This window comes from Taudactylus pleione, unplaced genomic scaffold (assembly GCF_031769625.1).
Source record: "Taudactylus pleione unplaced genomic scaffold, aTauple2 ptg000019l, whole genome shotgun sequence".
In the NCBI taxonomy this organism is placed as follows: Eukaryota; Metazoa; Chordata; class Amphibia; order Anura; family Myobatrachidae; genus Taudactylus; species Taudactylus pleione.
The window spans coordinates 4,909,194-4,928,190 of NW_028284421.1; the positions used below are offsets into that span (position 1 = coordinate 4,909,194).

The following is an 18,997-nucleotide window of genomic DNA, read 5'->3' on the forward strand; positions in this document are numbered from 1 at the left end:
GAAAAAAATAAAATGCAGGTGCACACTCTAAGCACCAAGGTGGGTTCAGGCATTCACGTGGATGTTACTTTGACACGTACAAACCTACTTAAACACTGTTGTAGACCCAAGTACACTCCTTCATGGCAATGGGTATTCCCTGATGGCAGGGGCGTCTTTCAGCAGGATAATGGGACCTGACATAATGCAAAAATTGTTCAGGAATTGTTCGAGAAACATGACAAGGAGATTAAGCTGTTCACATGGGCCCCAAATTCCCCAGACCTCAATCCGTTCGCGCATCTGTGTGATGTGCTGGAAATACAAGTCCGAGCCATGGAGGCCCTACCTCACAACTTACAGGACTTAACGGATCTGCCGCTAATGTCTTGATGCCAGATTCCACAGGACACCTTCAGAGGTCTTGTGGAGTCAATGCCTCAACGGGTCTGAGTTGTTTTGGCGGCACGAGGCGGCCTACACCATATTAGGGAGGAGGTTTTAATGTTATGGCTGAAACCTTCACAAAATTCATTAGTATGACCTAATACAATAAACATCCTGCTCTTTGCTGATGGTATGAGTAGTCTTAAATAAAACAGAATATTTTGTGGTCTCTCTGCAAATAAACAATAGCATACAGGCAAGTTTGCAATTAAATTATATCTTTCAATTGTGTGTGTGTTCCAAGTTAAACTGGGAAACAATTTCCATTTTCAACTGACCATGTACTACTGTTTGAAGGAAGCAAACTGTTACTAGAATGCCCTGCTTTCTCCATGGTAGCTAACAGCTGTTGAAGAGAGGTGCATGCTAATTGTTAGTGTATACTGAAATAATATCAGTTGTTCCTTAGGATTATCCCTATACTTAACTGTGATACATTTTGGGGTCATTTTCTGATTACCTGCTAGTTGTGTTAAAGTAACTATGGGAAACATTTAAGATAAGTATATTATATGCCAGTTCTTTATTACTTAACTCCATTAAAAATATATTTAATCCAAAATGATATGGAGCAAAAACCCAGTATTTTACGGAAATATAAAATTTGTGTAGACTGTGTAATATATTCCTGGCAAAGCCAACACAGAATGAATCCACACAAAAATTGTTCAGTCATTATGTTGCGTACGGTGTCTGTTTATAAAGGGGTTATGAGACTTCTGAGATGCTAAGGGAATGAGTGAAGTGACACTGACATGTGGACATTTGTATGTCAGTTCATCCCAAGTGATTTATTGATTGATTAGGAAGATTCACCTGATGTGGTAAATTAGAACTTGTGCAGCGAGAGGATCATTGTGAGTGATGAGCGGCAGCAGCTGCTAAATCAAACACTGCCAAACTGAGCTTCTGAATCAACACATCTAATGAGGAAGGCTTCATACACAGTTACACGTAAGCATGGTTTCCTCCCGTTATCTAGAACAGGGAGCACACAGTTCATCTGCAGAAATATGCAACAGTTTGTCTAGGTTTTAATATCCATATTAAACTAACCACAGGGATATCTGTTACCATTCACTGTTTGTGACATTTGACATGGTTCCTTTTCTCTAAATGGTGTTTACAGAGGATATTGGAGATGTCTTGTATTTGTGCACGACAAACATGCTCTCCATTTATTTTATATGATATTCATTTGAGGAATGCCCAACAAGGAATTTTCAATAAATGCATTCCTTCTTTCACAGACACAGTTGTGATTGCAGAAACATACCCATAGGCCTTTTCTTTGATCTTTTCTGGTTTTCAGTGGTTTATCTATAATTTATTAATGTTGTTGCTGCATTATTCAGTGGTTAAGATGTTATGGAAAGTGGATTCTGATATAGATATATATATATATATATAGATATATATATATATATATATATATATATAGTTTATTTTTTATATATATATATATATATATATATTATATATATATCCCCAAAATTGTTGATTTTTTTAATTTCAATAATAGCTATATCCTTGGTTCAGTATAATTTTATTACCAAATCTGTATATTTGTTACAAAAACTACATAATTTGATCATTTTAGAAAATCAACAATTTGGGGGACATTTTTTAGAAAAAATATTAGCCAGTCAAGTGGTTAAAATCAACCTGTCGGTTATATGCAGTGGAAGCGCAATTTTGTACATTGGTCAGCCCATCACTTTGCACCACCATTAGGCCACAAGTTCTTAGTGAATTGATGAGCTAAATATTGGTAAACCCACAAAATGTCTTCTCCAACTGTGTGTAGACTGAAGGGTGTTCAGATAAACTGCCCTTTTTTATAATTTCTATATATATTACAGTATATATTTTTATTTATTTATACAAATGTTAATATTCCTTAAATTATTGTAGTCTCTACTTTAAATTGTTATACATTTTGAAACATGCTATAACCCTTAACTTCTCATTATTAACAGGTGCCACCCAATGGTCTAGACCAGGAGGGCAAACGCCTTCATCTCCGAGCTATGAAAACTCCCTCCACTCCTTGGTAAGAGAAATTGCATTGTTATCTAACATAAACTGTGCTTTTAAAGTTCTTACATTTTTCATGGCTGTGTGTTCATTGAGAAAATCAACCGTATGATGTTACAGATAAATTCTTTGCAAGCAAATGGCCTGGTTTAAGTGAACAATATAAAACATGTAGGGTGTGTCTGTCACCATCTGTTCCTAGGTCATCAGGCCTCTGTTTGAGAGACAGCTGCTTCTAAATTACTGTTAAGGGAGACTAGTATCCTTCCGTAAACCCATAGCTAATTTTCAGTACTGGCGTATATATATTTATTAAAAACTGAAATTTAAATATATACATTTTATTAAGTTGTTTCTGTGGACTTCAAACTTAAAACTGCTGAGCTCTTCAATGAAACACAATAATAGCTCGAACTGCTATTACAATATGCTCTAAACAGTGGATTTTCAAAGCCACTGATTAACTGTGGCTTTGACTGCTAGATTTAAAACTATTTTCGCAATGAATTGAAAACAAGCCTGATTTTGAGTTATTATTGCCGTTTTAAATTCAGTGGTCAAAGGTATTGAGAATCGATGGCTTTGAAAACCTGCTTACTAAATATATCCCCTGATTGCTACTTATTTATCCACAGAGCAGGTGTTTATTTTCTCCCCGCATTACTGCAGACGTTAGTACGTATTTTTGCTATGCTAATCTACTTTCCAGCCACTTACATTTTGTTTTCACAAGCACTTTGTTCTTGATAGATTGTTCATGAGGACTCCACCCCTCTAGGGCACACCTTCACATTCGTAAAACTAACACACAAATGTCTGAGTAATGTGTTTTTTTTATTTATAATGTAAAACTAATATTTGGTAAATTTTACTTAACTACTTGCCTGACGTGGTCTCATCTGATGCAACCAGTCAGAAACGCCCACTGGGTGGCTGCCAAAAAATAATCTTCCAGTCAATCTCAGAGAGACCTCCCAGTCCCACTTCACCTTAGAATCCTCCTCCGTTGTGTGCTGCCAGTAAATCGAGCGCTGCCCCTAGTCTGTGTATATACGGTATACCTGGCAGCTGCAGAGAGGAGCAGCCGTTGATAAATCAGTGTGTATATATATATATATATATATATATATATATATAGTGTTCACTAGCTCCGGCGGCAGGCAGGGTGCCGGAGCTAGAGAGGGCAACTTTGTGCGCGTGGGCGAAAAGGGGTCGTGTCTATAAGACGCGTCCCCTTTTTCATCATACTTGGGGGCATGTCCGGCACTTAAGGACATGCCGGGCAGCCCCCAAGCGCTGCAGACAGGGAGAACAGATGCCGGGCGCATGCGCCCGGCGTCTATTCTCCGGCGGTGACCGGTTCACCGCACATTTCTCCACCCGCGGGACACTGCGTCCCGCGGGTGAAGACTGCAGCCGCAGCCTGTGAGGGCAGGGTGCTTTTTGCCCTCCTTCTGGAGGGCAGGGTGCTTTTTGCCATATATATATATAAAAGCTAATTTCATGGATTATTTTGATTAGCAAGATTATCAATGTGGGGGTCTCCAATTAGTGATGGCCAATTATACCAAATAGTTTAAAAGTCTTTTGAAGTTCAAGTTAATGCACAGTATACTAGGGATGACCATTGATGGTTTTCTAACAATGTTTTAAAACCATCGATGGTACAGCTGTCGATGGCCATCATTACAGTATACCATAAAAATCACTATTTTTATGGTATACTGTATTTCCCCCCCCAAAATTTTTTTTTCTAATAAAATTGTGTTGTATAAGTTTTAAATAGATATTCTTCATCTAATTCAATCATACAAAAACCCAACAATTTCTGAGCAGTTTTTGGAAAATATATTAGCCAGTTAAGTGGTTAAATAATAAGTGTAGACTCCGTTATGTTTCTATATTTGTATTTATACTATATTGTATACATTTTATTGCTATCTTGAAGCTTCATTAAAGAAAAAAAATAAAGAAGAAACAAAATAGAATATATATATAATTTATTTTTTTTTCAAAGTATTTTGGTCTTCCCCGTGTTTCTCTGATTTGAAACAGACATGTTACACTGATTTGCTCGGTTTTAGACTTTAGTCAGGGTAGAAAGTCCAAATTAAAGCAGTTCATCCTTCTTGCCTCTTGTTTTGTGGAGTTGGCCTCCTTGACACACTTAAGCTCCTTTTAAGATTGTGTTTTGCATTTTGCAAAGTTAGGATCTTGCATTTCTCTACAATCCTCTACTTTAACTTGACTAACATTGAAAGCTGACACGCACTTCAGCTCTTTTCTCATCTTTTCTTTCATTAATCTTAACCTATGCTCTGCTTCTTGTTCTGTCTTGACTTTGCCAGAAAAATCGGGTTGAGCAGCAACTTCACGAGCATTTGCAAGATGCTATGTCCTTCTTAAAGGATGTCTGTGAGGTAGTAGTATTTCTCTTTAGCTTGTAACGTGTGTAGTGCATCTTCTTACTATTTTGTTTGGTTATTCTAAGCTTTGCATGCTAGAAATGTATTTAACATTAAATGCCAGATTTTGTAGATTTTTTTGTTTGTGTGCCCCATCTGTTATATACAGTTTGCATGTGTATTTTATATTTTATTTTTTTTCCCCCAAAAGTACTTGGTAAAGCTAACCAAATGTGGTTCCGGGCTCTGTGATTTAGCTTTATATTATGTTAGTAGACTCTGCAAAATATTATTTTCAACAAAAAAACCTGGTATTCACCTGGCGTCCCATATAGCTTTTTTACTTAGGCTTGGTACACACGGGAACAACGGCATTCGTTCCGACATCAATGTCGGAACGAATGCCCATCAACAGTGATTGTGCGTCCACACTGGACGACTTTAATGAACGACGTAACGATCACCGTTATGTCATTCATTAACAATGTACTGGCCGCTAGCGTTATCGCCAGGTTTGATGTGCAGCACATCAAACCTGGCAACCGTCGCTAGCGACTGCGGGAGCGCGCAGACATGCGTACACACTGAGCGATGTAGGTGATATGTCGTTACGAAAGGGCATATGGTCCCGACATCGCTCCAGTGTGTACTCGACTTCACTTGGGAACATTTGGCTGATAAAGTATTTTATAAATTTTATTGCTGACAGCCTATGTATACACTGGCGTTTGCAAGCCATTTTTAGTGCAAGTAAAACCATATAATCTACATTGCATTTCTGTATTCATTTTATTGCTTTTAATATGCATCCAATTCTGTGATTTAAAAAAATAACTGTATCTGACAATACAGGAATTTCTAGTGTTCAAGCCAACTGCATGTGTGAATGCGCATATGTAAAGGCCTCTTAATTGCATCTCATTATGCTTACAATGTATTAATATAGATCTCAGCTGTCATGATACACGAAAGATGCACTGGAATTGGAGAAAAAAATAAATTCTCATTTGGAAAAGAAAACTTGCATTAGAAACGCATTCTAAATTCAGCATTTATCTTAAACTAACATTGAAATATCTGTGTAATATCTAAAAAAAAGAAAAAAGGATTGTTTTCTAATTCAAATTGTGTGATTTTTAATACTTAAATAACTAACAATGATAAAAGTATTAATTTAAATAAATGTAATTGCTGAAATTTTAAATATTTTATCTGACAAAAATAATGTTTATGTTTTCTTTGAAACCGACAGGTTACACTGATCACACTTAAAAGCAGAATTTTTATTTGTCTGTGTAATATCTTAAAATCATTGTTTTACAATCAAATATAAATTTGCACGCCAGTGTACACATAGCCTTAAAGTCTGTTGTGGTATCTTATTAACACCTGTTAATGATATTTCTTCAGGGTCCATAGGGCTCCACAGGGAGACAATGGGGTGTAGATGGTACTTGGAGGACCGGACACAGACAGCAAAGCTTTTTCCTGTCCCAGGATGCTCCGGTCCTTCCCCCTATACCCCGCCCACAGCTTGAGGGCAACTCAGTTTAGTTGTTGTCCGGCAGGAGCTGGATCACCGTTAGTACAGTGGGGCTGCTATTAAGCAGTCTAAGCTTTAATTTTATTATTTATTTTTATTTACATTTTTCATAATAGAGCAAGCAGCACTAGACAGTCCTCTGGATGTCTGCACTGCTGTTCCATTACCCCTCTGCGACGTTGCAACTCCAGCCCTCGGCTATGTACTCTCGGCGAGGCTCCGGGGGGACCTAGCTAGCAGGGCTCCTCGGACCCCAGACTGCAGCCGCCATTCAAGGGGACAGGTAAGGACTATGCGCAGTCTTACCTCCGGTCCCAGGAGACAGACTGGAGGCGCTGATGTGGACACCGGTACGTCCAGGACTCCACTAGACCACCAGGGTGTAATATATATTAATATATATATATGTATATATATATATATATATATATATATATACACACACACACACATACTGGTGCAGGGGACAGGTACCCGGTGGTTGACATCCGCATAGGGGAGAAGGCGCTTTCCCTGTGGCCCCTCCCCCAGCTCAGGGCGCCATTCCACTGCGGTCTTGCCGACCCTTGGATGCGACTCGGTGCAGCCATTTTCTGCATTAGCCTCAGGTCTCCGGGAACGCTGGGTCTGGTCTCCCTGTATACCTCTCCCAGGAGCCAGGTTATACAGCAATATTTCTTGCCAGCCATTGCGGTCTGTGTAGTTGATTTTAGTGCCCACTGCAGTTATATTGTATGCTCTGCATTGTATCTGACTTGTGCTAGCGCTGCTGTCTGTTCATTTTTTTTCTACAACTGTCAGCTTATACCTTTCCCTTTCTTTCATCTTAACCCTGGCATACTGAGGTTTAGGGGGTTCATTGTACCTCACATCTACCTATATTTGTGATGGCTGTCACATACTGTATATCTGTTGCGCACTACACTGTGCCATATTGTACATATATCTGGGTTGCTCATTGCACTGTGCCAGATTGTGTGGTACAATTATCCTTGCAGCTATGTCTAGCAAAGGCAACACTAACAAGTAGCCTCCCACTCTGGTGTCTTGCAAGTCCTGTTTAGCAAGCTTAGCTTCAGAGGATCTCATTCAAGATGCCCCTGCATCCTCTCCTCAGGATCCCCCCTGGGCCTCTCTTTCGCAGGTGTTGGCAAATATTGTGGACCACCTAGTGGTCCCTGTGGTAGCTCCCCCTAAGGGTGGGCCACAGCAGGTACTCCTTGCAAAACCTTTGTCGCCTCCATGCGTAGACGTACTGTCTACCTCAGTGCTGAGACTGGCAGCTACCTCTACAGCCTTTCAACAAATGCTGCAAAAGGAGAGACCCTTACCTAATAAACCTACTAAGCATGCTGTATTATCTTCCCAGTCCACCCAGCTCTCAGATTCTGAGTTATCATCTGGGGAGGCAGAAGACGCAGAGGAGGAGCCCCCCTCTAAATTGTGAATATACCTGCACTTGTAAGAGCTGTAAAATCTATTCTTCAAGTAGAAGAGACAGAACCCACTCCTAGGGCAAAAAAGCCACTATTTAAGAGACAGACGGTAGTTTTGCCAGAGTTTCCTCACTCGGATCAGCTATCTGATCATATGTGTGAAGCATGGAATATACATAGTAAAAAGTTTCAGCTGCTTAAATGCTTGATTTCCTTTTACCCTCTTCCAGCTACTGATTGCACTAAATGGGAAGTTCCCTCTGCAATGGATTCCCACGTGACACGTCTAGTTAAGAATGCTACCTTACCTATCCACACTGTAACATCCTTAAAGGAGACTACTGATAGAAGGATGGAAGCTTGCCTGAAGTCTATAATACTCTCTTACAGGAGCTCTTGCTCGTCCTGCCAGGGCTACGGCCTGGGTGGCAAAAGCCATTGAAAGTTGGGCAGAGGCCCTAGAAGATACATTTCCCTCTGATGCTTTGAGGAAACAGCTGTACTACATATCTCACATTAGAGATGCAGCCTCCTATTTAGGAGAGGCGGCTTTGGATACTTGTCTCCTAGCTTCCAAGGCATCTGCTACTTCTGTGGTAGCCTGCCGTATTGTTTGGCTTCGGTCATGGAAAAGCGGATTCAGACTTTAAAAAGGCTTTGGAGTCTCTGCCTTATTCTGGGGAGATCCTGTTTGGCCCAGAACTGGACAAGATTGTGACTACTTTGGCAGCTTCCAAGATGGCATTCTTGCCATCTGCATCTACTGCGAAGCCTCGGATGTCATCCTTTCAGTCATTTTGTCCCCATGGCAAAGCTAAAGGTCAGTCCTTTCCATGGCAGTCGGCATCCACTAAGGCCTCAAAGCCTAGGACCAAACAGACCTGGGCTACAAAGAAAAAATGGGTACAGTGGACAACTGCGCAAAAGGGGCTGCAGAAGGGGAAATGTCAAGGGGGGGCTCACCAACCCCCAAATAAACTGCCGATCAAACAAAAGAATAGACAAAACCCAACTTCTGCGCACTCCAAATAACACCAGTGAAACTATAAGAAATGTCAATTCAATAATAATGGTCAATACAATAATATCACACCAAGAATTTAAATCCTCAGTGGGATATGTGAATGTTCATCATGATGGATTGTATTGTGGTTCTTCTTGCGTGGATTCTTGTCAAATGGGAAAAAGGAAAAAGACAAGAAAAACAAAAATAGTGTAGTAAATCGTGACAAGGTCCTTATTGCATGACAATGAGACTTGACTTCTTCCCCTTTAATCCAAAGATATAAAGTGATCGTACCATACTAACGTTAAAGTGTAACAGTTTCCTCCTATAAAGGTATCTTTAACTGGGATGTCTTGTCACCAGTGTGCGGTTATCCAAAAATGGTGCTCACCATCGTGAAATATGAGGTATAGAAAGATGGGCTTACCCCGACTCACACTGTGAGTTTGGTTCGTATTCATATAGGTATCTTTCAGATTTTGGAGTCCTATTCCTTTATATTGTCCAGTACTTCTTCCTAGAAAACCTTCTTCATCCACAATTATGGTATAATCTTCTGGAGTTTCTGTAAAACTGAAAAACTTGCAGCTGTTCCATTCATTCAGTGCTCAGCCTCATGCATCCCAGCATCTAATGACGCTCACTGTCGCCCTGTGGGATTCAAAAGTGGGCTACAAGACATTCACTTAAATCTGAGTACAAGGAGGCCTACTTTTTCAGTTCACCCAGTTCTGGTGTCACCTCAGATGTCTGGGTAAAAGAAGTAGTCTCCCACGGATACACCCTCTCATTCCTGAGGCAGCCTCCCCAGCAGTTCTTTTGCACAGGACCTCCATCGGACCCAAGCAAAGCCCTGCTCCTCCAGAAGGCCATTCAGTCCTTACTGCTCTTGGGGGTAAGAATTCCGGTCCCCTCATCACAGCGAGGGAAGGGCTATTATTCTTCCCTTTATTTGGTTCAGAAGCCCAACTGGTCTCATCGGCCTATCCTCAACCTCAAGTCTCTGAACAAGTTTGTCAGGGTGCCCAGGTTTCGTATAGAAACCCTATGCTCTATTGTCTGGTTATGAAGCCTGCAGACTTTATGGTGTCCCTGGACATTCAGGACGCCTACCTACAAGTACCTATAGTGCCTTCTCATCAGCAGTATATCCAGTTTGCTGTCCTAAAGCAACTTTACCAGTTTCAAGCACTGCCTTTGAGCTTTCTACAGCTCCTCTGGTCTTTACCAAGATCATGGCAGCCTATCTTCATCATCAGGGGATCAGACTGCTCCATTACTTGGACGATTTCTTTTTCTTAGCAAGCTCCCCAGGAATTCCACCACCATCTACAAGTAACCATTGCCTTTCTACAAACACACAGCTGATTAACTGGAAAAAGTCTTCCCTGACCCCTTCTCAAAGAATGGTTCATCTGGGAGCCTTCCTGGACTCTCCGACTCAGAGAATCTTCTCGACAACAGACACAATCTCTGTATTACAGCACCGAGTGTGCTGATTACTCCAGTCTCCGAGTGTCAATTCACTCTGCAATGCAGACCTTGAGACCCATGGTGTCCACCTTCGACATGGTGGAGTTCGCTCAGTTTCACTCCAGGCCCCTACAATACCTGATCCTTTTCTGGTGGAACGGGCTGCCCCATCTGCTCAGATTCCAGATGGGCCTCTCTCCGGAGGTTCGCCTTTCCCTATCCTGGTGGCTAAAGACTTCCACCTAAACAAGGGTTGCCCATTTTGGATCCCAGATTGGGCACTCCTCACCACGGATGCAAACTTCCGCATGTGGGGCACAGTGACCAACCAGCACTCCTTCCTAGGATACTGGTCTCCAGCCGAGGCAATCTTACCTGTCAGTGTCCTGGAACTCCGAGCCATTTATAAAGCCCCTCATTCTGGCTCAGGATATTCTTCAGGGCAAGCCGGTACAAGTACAGTCCGACAATGCCATGGCAGTGGCCTACCTCAATCACCAAGGAGGCACCTGAAGTCGGTCAGCAATGGCAGAAGTGTCCCACATTCTCGTATGGGCCGAACACCATCTCCGCAGTGTTCATCCCAGGGTTCTCAATTGGGAGGCGGATTTCCTCAGCTGTCACAACGTGCATGCAGGGGAGTGGTGTCTCAATCCAGAAGTCTTTCAACTCCTGGTGGACAAATGGAGTCTACCGGACGTGGACCTCATGGCCTCACAACGCAACCAACAACCACAAGCTTCCAGTGTACGGTGCCAGGACAAGGGACCCCGACGCAGCCTTCGTGGATGCATTATCTGTGAAGTGAACTTTCCATTTGGCATACATCTTTCCTCTGGTCTCCCTTCTGCCTCGAGTTCTTCGGAGGTTCAAGCAAGAATTGGGCACGGTCCCGTTGGTAGCTCCGGCTTGGTCCAGACGCCATTGGTACTCTGATCTTCAAAGTCTCTCCATAGACATTCCTCTCCAACTTCCTCTACGACCAGACCTGTTGTCTCAGGGTCCCGGTCTACATCCGGACCTGGCCCGTCTGTTTTTAACGGCTTGGCTCTTGAGAACGTTCCTCCTAAGGTCTAAAGGGTTTTCCAGCTCTGTGGTCCAGACCATGCTCAGAGTGTGTAAACTGGCCTCTGCCAGGATTTATCATCGGGTGTGATACATATTGCCAGTGGTGTGCTACTAGAAACTATAACCATCAGGTTTTTAGGCTTTCTAGAATCCGTGCCTTTCTTCAAGCTGGATTGGATCTCTGACTCCGCCTAGCCTCTCTGAAAGAATTGCTCCTCTACCGGATGTTCACACCAGTGGCATAACTAGGGGGGCTCGAGCAGGGCGTGTGCCCTGGGCACCGTGGGACCGGCGGCACGGGGGGGGGGCGCCACCGGCCACTGTCCGGCCCGCCCTAGTTAGCCAGTGTAGCGCCGACCGCAGTGAGTGCGGTCAGCGCTACACATTTACACAGGACCGGCGCTAGGCTTCCAGCGCCGGTCCTGTGCTGCACAGCTTAGCCCGTTCCCTCCCCCTGAGCGCTTGCCCAATAGCGCCAGGAGGCGCGGGCTCAGGCTCTGCATAACACACGCATCGCCGCCAGCGCTGGCTGTGTTAAACAGCAGCCAATGAGAGTCAGACTCTCATTGACTGCTGCAGCACCCACTGCAAGAGCCGGGCTTCCATCCGGCTCCTGCAGTGGGTAATGGGACAGACATCATGACTTCTCTCCATAATGCTGAGTGCGCCAGGAGCGGTGCCGCGGTCCGGAGCAGCAGCGTGGATTCAAGTAAGTATATTTGTATATATATTTTTTTTAAACCTGTCTGCACTACTGGGGAGGGGGTGGCTACTACTGGGTGGCCCTCTACTGAGGGTGGGGGCTACTACTGGGGGCACCATTACTGGGAGGAACTCTACTGGGGGGGGCTACTACTACGGGCACTTAATCAGGAGGGGGAACCTCTACTGGGGACTACTACTTGGGGGGTGGGGGGGACTACTACTGGGGGCATTATAAAAGGGGCCTACTACTAGGGGCACTGCATTGGGGGGACCACTACTGGGGACAATAATAGGAAGAACCACTACAGGGGGCACTGGATAGGGGGATCACTACTGGGTTCCTGCATAAGAGGGACCACTACTGGGAAAACTGCTGGGGGCACTATATAAAGGGCACTGCATAGGGTGGGGGGACTACTACTGGGGGCACTATATATAGGGCACTGCATAAGGGGATACCACTACTGGGCGCACTGCATTGTGGGGACTGCTACTGGGGGCACTGCATAAGGGGGAACACTACATGGGGCACTGCATTTGGGGGGACCACTACTGGGGGCACTGAATAAGGGGAACTAATTGGGGGCTGTATAAGGGGGACCACTACTGGGGATACTCTATAAGGGGCACTACTATGGGCCTGCATAAGAGGGACCACAACTGCATACTGGGGGTACAGTATAAGGGGCACTACTGGGGTTAAGGTGCATATGGATAGGAATGTTCAGAGTGAAAATAAAGGGGTATGTCATGTTGACAAGCCCCATTTTTAAGTGACCGCGCCCATTTTTTTGCCACACATATATCGGGTGGGGGGGGGCTCCCTTTTCAAATTTGCCCTCGGCTCCAAATACCCTAGTTACGCCACTGGTTCACACCTTCCTGCAAGGTGTTCTATGTATACAACCTCCGTTTGTCCCTCCTGTGGCTCCGTGGGATTTGTTAGTGGTTCTCCATGCACTTCCGGAACCTCCATTCGAACACCTGGATTCAGTAGATGTCAAATGGCTCACTGCAAAGTTTCTTCTAGATATAGCATCTGCCTGTAGGGTATCGGATTTAGGGGTGCTTTCCTGTTGCTCCCCTTTTTTAATCTTTCATACGGACAGGGCTGTTCTTTGAATGCGCCCTGGCTTCCTTCCCAAGGTGGTTTCTCGTTTCCACCTTAATGAAGAAATTGTGGTTCCGGCCTTTCAATCACCAAACCTCTCAGCAGGGAAAGCCTCTTTGGATGTGGTCCGTGCTCGGAACTAGTACGGTCCACGTAGATCTTCAATCAGGAAATTGGACTACCTCTTTGTCTTATAATGATTCCACTAGAAGGGATGGCCAGCTAACAAACGGACTCTGGCCAGATGACTTTGCATGACTATCTCAAAGGCTTGCACACAGACTGGCCTTCCTGTGTCGGCTACAGAATCTGTTCATTCTACTCGCTCTGTGGGTCCCTCGTGGGCAGCCCACCATGGTGCATCTGCCGAACAACTATGCAAGGCGGCCACGTGGTCTTCTGTCCACACCTATCTTAGGTTCTATGCCTCTGATACATTTGCCTCTCAGGATGCTTCCTTCGGGCGCCAGGTTCTCCTCTCAGCTCAGGAGTGTCCCCACCCTTGAACAACTGCTTTGGGATATCCCCATAGTCTCCCTGTGGAGCCCTATGGACCCTGAAGAAGAAAATAAGAGTTATGGTAAAACTATCAAACCTGTGTGATTCTTCTGTGCCAATCTTCCTTCTCTCCTATCGTGCTCCTGCCTTAGGCTTGTTAACAAAACTGAGTTGCTCTCAGGCTGTGGGAGGGGTATATGGGGAAGGACCGGAGCATCCTGGGACAGGAAAAAGCTTTGCTGTTGCTGTCCGGTCCTCCAAGTACCACCTACACCCCATTGTCTCCCTGTGGACCCTATGGACTTCAAAGAAAGAGAGATAACAAGGTTAAGCTTTACCATAACTCTACTTATAAAGCGCAATGTAATATGTGTCCACATACATCTAGCCTCCTTGCGCGTTAAACAGCGCTTATAGTCATGCCATGCAGTGGCGTGACTCTGTATCGCCGAGTGTCTCGTCATGTGACTTTTTACCTTCAGATGTGTCTTATTCGCTACAGCAGTCCGAATAGAACGCACAAGCAGTTTCTGCTGATTAAAATGCTTTACAGCATGCCTATATTATGTGTGCAACTGCGGGTGTCACAGCCGCTGACACTGTAACGTAGCATTTCACATGCAGATACACCCACAGTCGCACACAGAACATAGGCATGCCGCATATCATTTTAATCAACAGAAGCTGCTTGTGCATTCTTTTCGCACTGCTGTGCAAATAAAACACATCTGAAGGTATAACAGCACATGAAAATATGCTTGGCGCTAACGAGTCACACAGCACTCACGCGTTGTGTAATGTGACTTGTAGCGCATGGAGGATAGATGTACGTGGACACATCTGTATGCTGGCTTTATACAAATAAATATTAATAATAATGTTAATAAAGTTTAAATGTACACTTAAAATGTGCACATTTAACCACCATTAAGGGTATATAGCTGTAAAACCTATACAGCTACATTAAATATATCCTCTTTGTACTATTCCCTTTTGTTTTTTTTATCGAATAAAATATGTATATTCCTCTTTAATGATCAGCAGGGTAATGTCAATGCCTCAATTATATATTTTACCGTCACTTTATTATTGTCTATATTTAATCAAATAGTTTTATATTTATGTGCATGTATTAACATGAGTTTGAGATAAAATGTTTGATTGTCTCCCTTAAGTATTAGTTGGAGCTCTGTATAGACAGGATGACTTATGGTCTGGAACTCCAGAATCCGCAAAAACACAACTTTGGAAGTACATCTGTCTACACACAGGGGATGAATAATTTCTCATTGATCACCTGCATTCTCATAAATCTTGTTTTAGTCTACAAAATGCCATCTCCATTGTGTTTAGGCAACAGGTGCTCTTAACTGGAATTGGGCCATTCCACTTGTTGCTAATTCTTCTCTCTGATGATAATCGTTGTGGCATTGTGAGAGAGAGATCAGTACAACTGTGGTACAAAATGAAGCCCGTTTTGTGCAATGTATTGTATTTATTTAAAGTAATACCGAGTATTACTGATACTGATTTTGTTCCAGCAGTCTCGAATGGAGGATCGCCTGGATAGGCTTGATGATGCAATACATGTATTGCGGAACCATGCAGTAGGACCTTCTACCAGCATGCCTGCTGACATACACAGTTTACTGGGTGCAGCACACAATGGACCCATTGTGAGCCTGACTTCTAACTATGGAACAGCAGGACTTGTACCAAATAGTCGACAGGCCTCAATGGTAGGTACAGTGAATTAGTATATTAGACCATGTTTGTATGATTTGTAAATGCACTGTAACTATTAACCACTTGGTTTCAGAGAGGTAAAACAGAAATAGGTAGTTTAACTTAGATTTGTTAATAGCTTGCGTTGTAATCTCTTCCATGCAGAATAACAAGATCACGTAAGGACACCTGCTACTAATTTCAAAATTGAGGTGCCATATTAAGGAAGTAGTGAATAAAAATGAATAGCTTGCACTCTCTGACCTTGTCAGTGGCCCATAAAATCCTGCTTTGCCATGTGCCGAAACCAGCCACTTTTGCAGAGTATATTTTAGCTTATACATGCATTTTTTCCAGATGTGTAATAATTGGCAGAACATTTTTTTCTCCTTGAAATACTGTGCAGAGAGATTGAATAGGAAAAGCAGTCAAGAGGGACTGAATTTCAAGCGTTCTGGTCTGGAAAAGCTGTTTATTGTAAATTGGAACTAGACTTCAATAGCAGATGCTGGCAGTATGCAGCTTGAATGTGAATGTTAGTTTGAGCAGGCCTAAAATGTAAACTTTTTCTCCCTTTTACCCCCACAAAACTGAATAGGGAAAGAGCACAGCTGTAGTGGAAAGGAAACAATTTCTAGATTAATCCCAAAGCAGTATAAAATAATTCATTCCATCTTTCTTAAATGCATGGGAACAATTTTGAGAGGGGGGGGTGAGTGGGACTGTAAGTACATTTCACTATTAGCTTTTTTACATGCAGCCTTTAATTCTTCTTCTGTAAAAGCATACTTGGGATTTAAATGTTATTTATGTGGTTGCAAGGTAACTGACCTTCAACCAGTGTTACCCATCCTTGTGCTGATCTCTTGTTGGTTTGAGCATTTTATACAGTATACATTAAGAATTGTTAAGAAGAACGTTCAAACACTGTCCTTTTTAAATTAGTGACCCGCCACCTGTCACCATGAAATGCTTATAATTGTATTTCCTCAGGAAGCATTTCTTTAGTTGTATATCTACATTGACCATTATAAAGTACAACAATATTATCATCAGATTGATTGTCAAAGTAGTCTCGAGTCCCAATGGATATATATATATATATATATATATATATATATATATATATATATATACATATATACATATATACAGTCAGGTGCATAAATATTGGGACATTGACAGAATTTTCATATTTTGGCCTCTATTCACCACCACAATGGCTTTGAAATGTGACATACAAGATGTGCTTTAACTGCGGACTTTCCGATTTAATTTGAGGGTAATTACATCCAAATCTGGTGAACTGTGTATCAATCACAATGGTTTCTATATGTGCCTCCCACTTTTTAAGGGGCCAAAATAATGGGACAAACTAATCAATCCTAAATCTAACTTTCACTTTTTAATACTTTGTTGCAAATCCTTTGCAGGCAATTACAGTCTGAAGTCTGGAACGCATAGACATCACCAGACGCTGGGTTTCATCCCTGGTGATGCTCTGCCAGGCCTCTACTGCAAATGTCTTCAGGTCCTGCTTGTTCTTGGGGCATTTTCTCTTCAGTTTTGTCTTCATCAAGTGAAATGCATGCTTAATCAGATTCAGGTCAGGGGATTGACTTGGACATTGCATAACATTCCACTCTTTAGCCTTAAAAAACTCTTTGGTTGCTTTTGCAGTATGCTTCGGGTCATTGTCCGTCTGCACCGTGAAGCGCCGTCCAATGAGTTCTGAAACATTTGACTGAATATGAGCATATAATATTGCCCGAAACACTTCAGAATTCATTCTGCTGTTTTTGTCAGCAGTCACATCATCAATAAATACAAGGGAACCAGTTCAATTGGCAGCCATACATGCCCACGCCATGACACTACTACCACCACCATGCTTCACTGATGAGGTGGTATGTTTTGGATCATGAGCAGCTCCTTTCCTTCTACATACTCTTCTCTTCCCATCACTATGATACAAGTTGATCTTTGTCTCATCTGTCCATAGGATGTTGTTCCAGAACTGTAATGGCTTTTTTAGATGTTGTTTGGCAAACTCTAATCTGGTCTTACTGTTTTTGAGGCTCACCAATGGTTTAAATCTTATGGTGAACCCTCTATATTCACTCTTGTGAAGTCTTCTCTTGATTGTTGACTTTGATACATATACACCTACCTCCTGGAGAGTGTTCTTGATTTGGCCAACTGTTGTGAAGGGGTTTTTCTTCACCAGGGAAATAATTCTTCTGTCATCCAACACAGTTGTTTTCCGTGGTCTTCCGGGTCTTTTGGTGTTGCTGAGCTCTCCGGTGCATTCTTTCTTTTTAAGAATGTTCCAAACAGTTGATTTGGCCACACCTAATATTTTTGCTATCTCTCTGATGGGTTTGTTTTGATTTTTCATCCTAATGATGGCTTGCTTCACCGATAGTGACAGCTCTTTGGATCTCATATTAAGAGTCGACAGCAACTGATTACAAATGCATATGTCACACCTAGAATCAACTCCAGACCTTTTACCTGCTAAATTGATAATGAAATAACGAGGGAATAGCCCACACCTGTCCATGAAATAGCTTTTAAGTTGATAGTCCCATTACTTTTGGCCCCTTAAAAAGTGGGAGGCACATATAGAAACCGTTGTAATTCCTACACTGTTCACCTGATTTGGATGTAATTACCCTCAAATTAAATCTGAAAGTCTGCAGTTATGCACCCGACTGTATGTATGTGTGTGTATGTATGTATGTATATATATATATATATATATATATATATATATATATATATAATCTATCTCTGTATCATGCACAAATAGTTGTATTCTAAGTGGGCTTCCTGGCAAAGATGTTTTGAATTTATGTTTTAAATCACAGCTTAATTTGTTCTTAATATCTTTTTATGTAAGACTTCTGACATTAAATAAAACATGAATTCAATTTAGCAGGAGTAGATGATCTTGGCAGAGGATGCGCGGAAATGAGTGACTTTTTTACTGTTATTATGCAATTAGTGTAAACAGACATTCGTTTTTTGATTTTATCTTTTTTCCGTTATAAAGTTACATTATACATATGCAGTAAATTAAATTTCCCCTGTCTGGATTCATGTTTTCTTTTATTGTAGTGTGTGCGTGTGTATGTATACGGCAGAGGTGCTTTTTTCTTTTTCTTTTTTTTTTTTTCTTTTTTAATTAAGTCTTAAAATCAATACTAAAATTAGGGAGAACTCTAAAAGAGCACCCCATATTTAAAGTACAGTAAGGCAGAAACAACATGTTTGCAATAGACCATAGTGGTTTGTGTTTAACAGTGTCCCAGTACGTAAATAAAAAAGCTTCCTTGCAAAAAAAAAAAAGATTAATCGAAAAAAAAAAACAGATTTTGCAAACTAAACCAAATTCCCAATAGATTATTAAACTGAGGTCTGGCATTCACGCAATCTGATGCATTCCCCTTCATGTCTTGCGTATGACTGGCGCTGCTCAGCTTACTCCTGATGACAGTGTGTTGCTGGTTGAAAACACAATGCCTGAATGCATAGAGACGGGTTGGCAGGCGCGAGGAGAGT

At 42.2% G+C, this 18,997-nt stretch overlaps 1 protein-coding gene across 12 annotated transcripts in view; it reads left to right on the top strand.

The window, feature by feature from the left end:
* Window positions 1-18,997, top strand: part of TCF12 (transcription factor 12) — a 292,270-nt gene that overhangs the window by 258,786 nt on the left and 14,487 nt on the right. For 5 of the 12 annotated variants that reach the window (XM_088445100.1, XM_088445153.1, XM_088445082.1 and 2 more), the window contains 3 exons: window positions 2,406-2,479; window positions 4,812-4,883; window positions 15,250-15,447. In XM_088445100.1, coding sequence (XP_088301226.1) covers window positions 2,406-2,479; window positions 4,812-4,883; window positions 15,250-15,447 — 344 coding nt within the window. The remainder of the gene's footprint in view (window positions 1-2,405; window positions 2,480-4,811; window positions 4,884-15,249; window positions 15,448-18,997) is intronic. The other 7 variants (XM_088445177.1, XM_088445118.1, XM_088445161.1 and 4 more) reach the window with 3 other exon arrangements.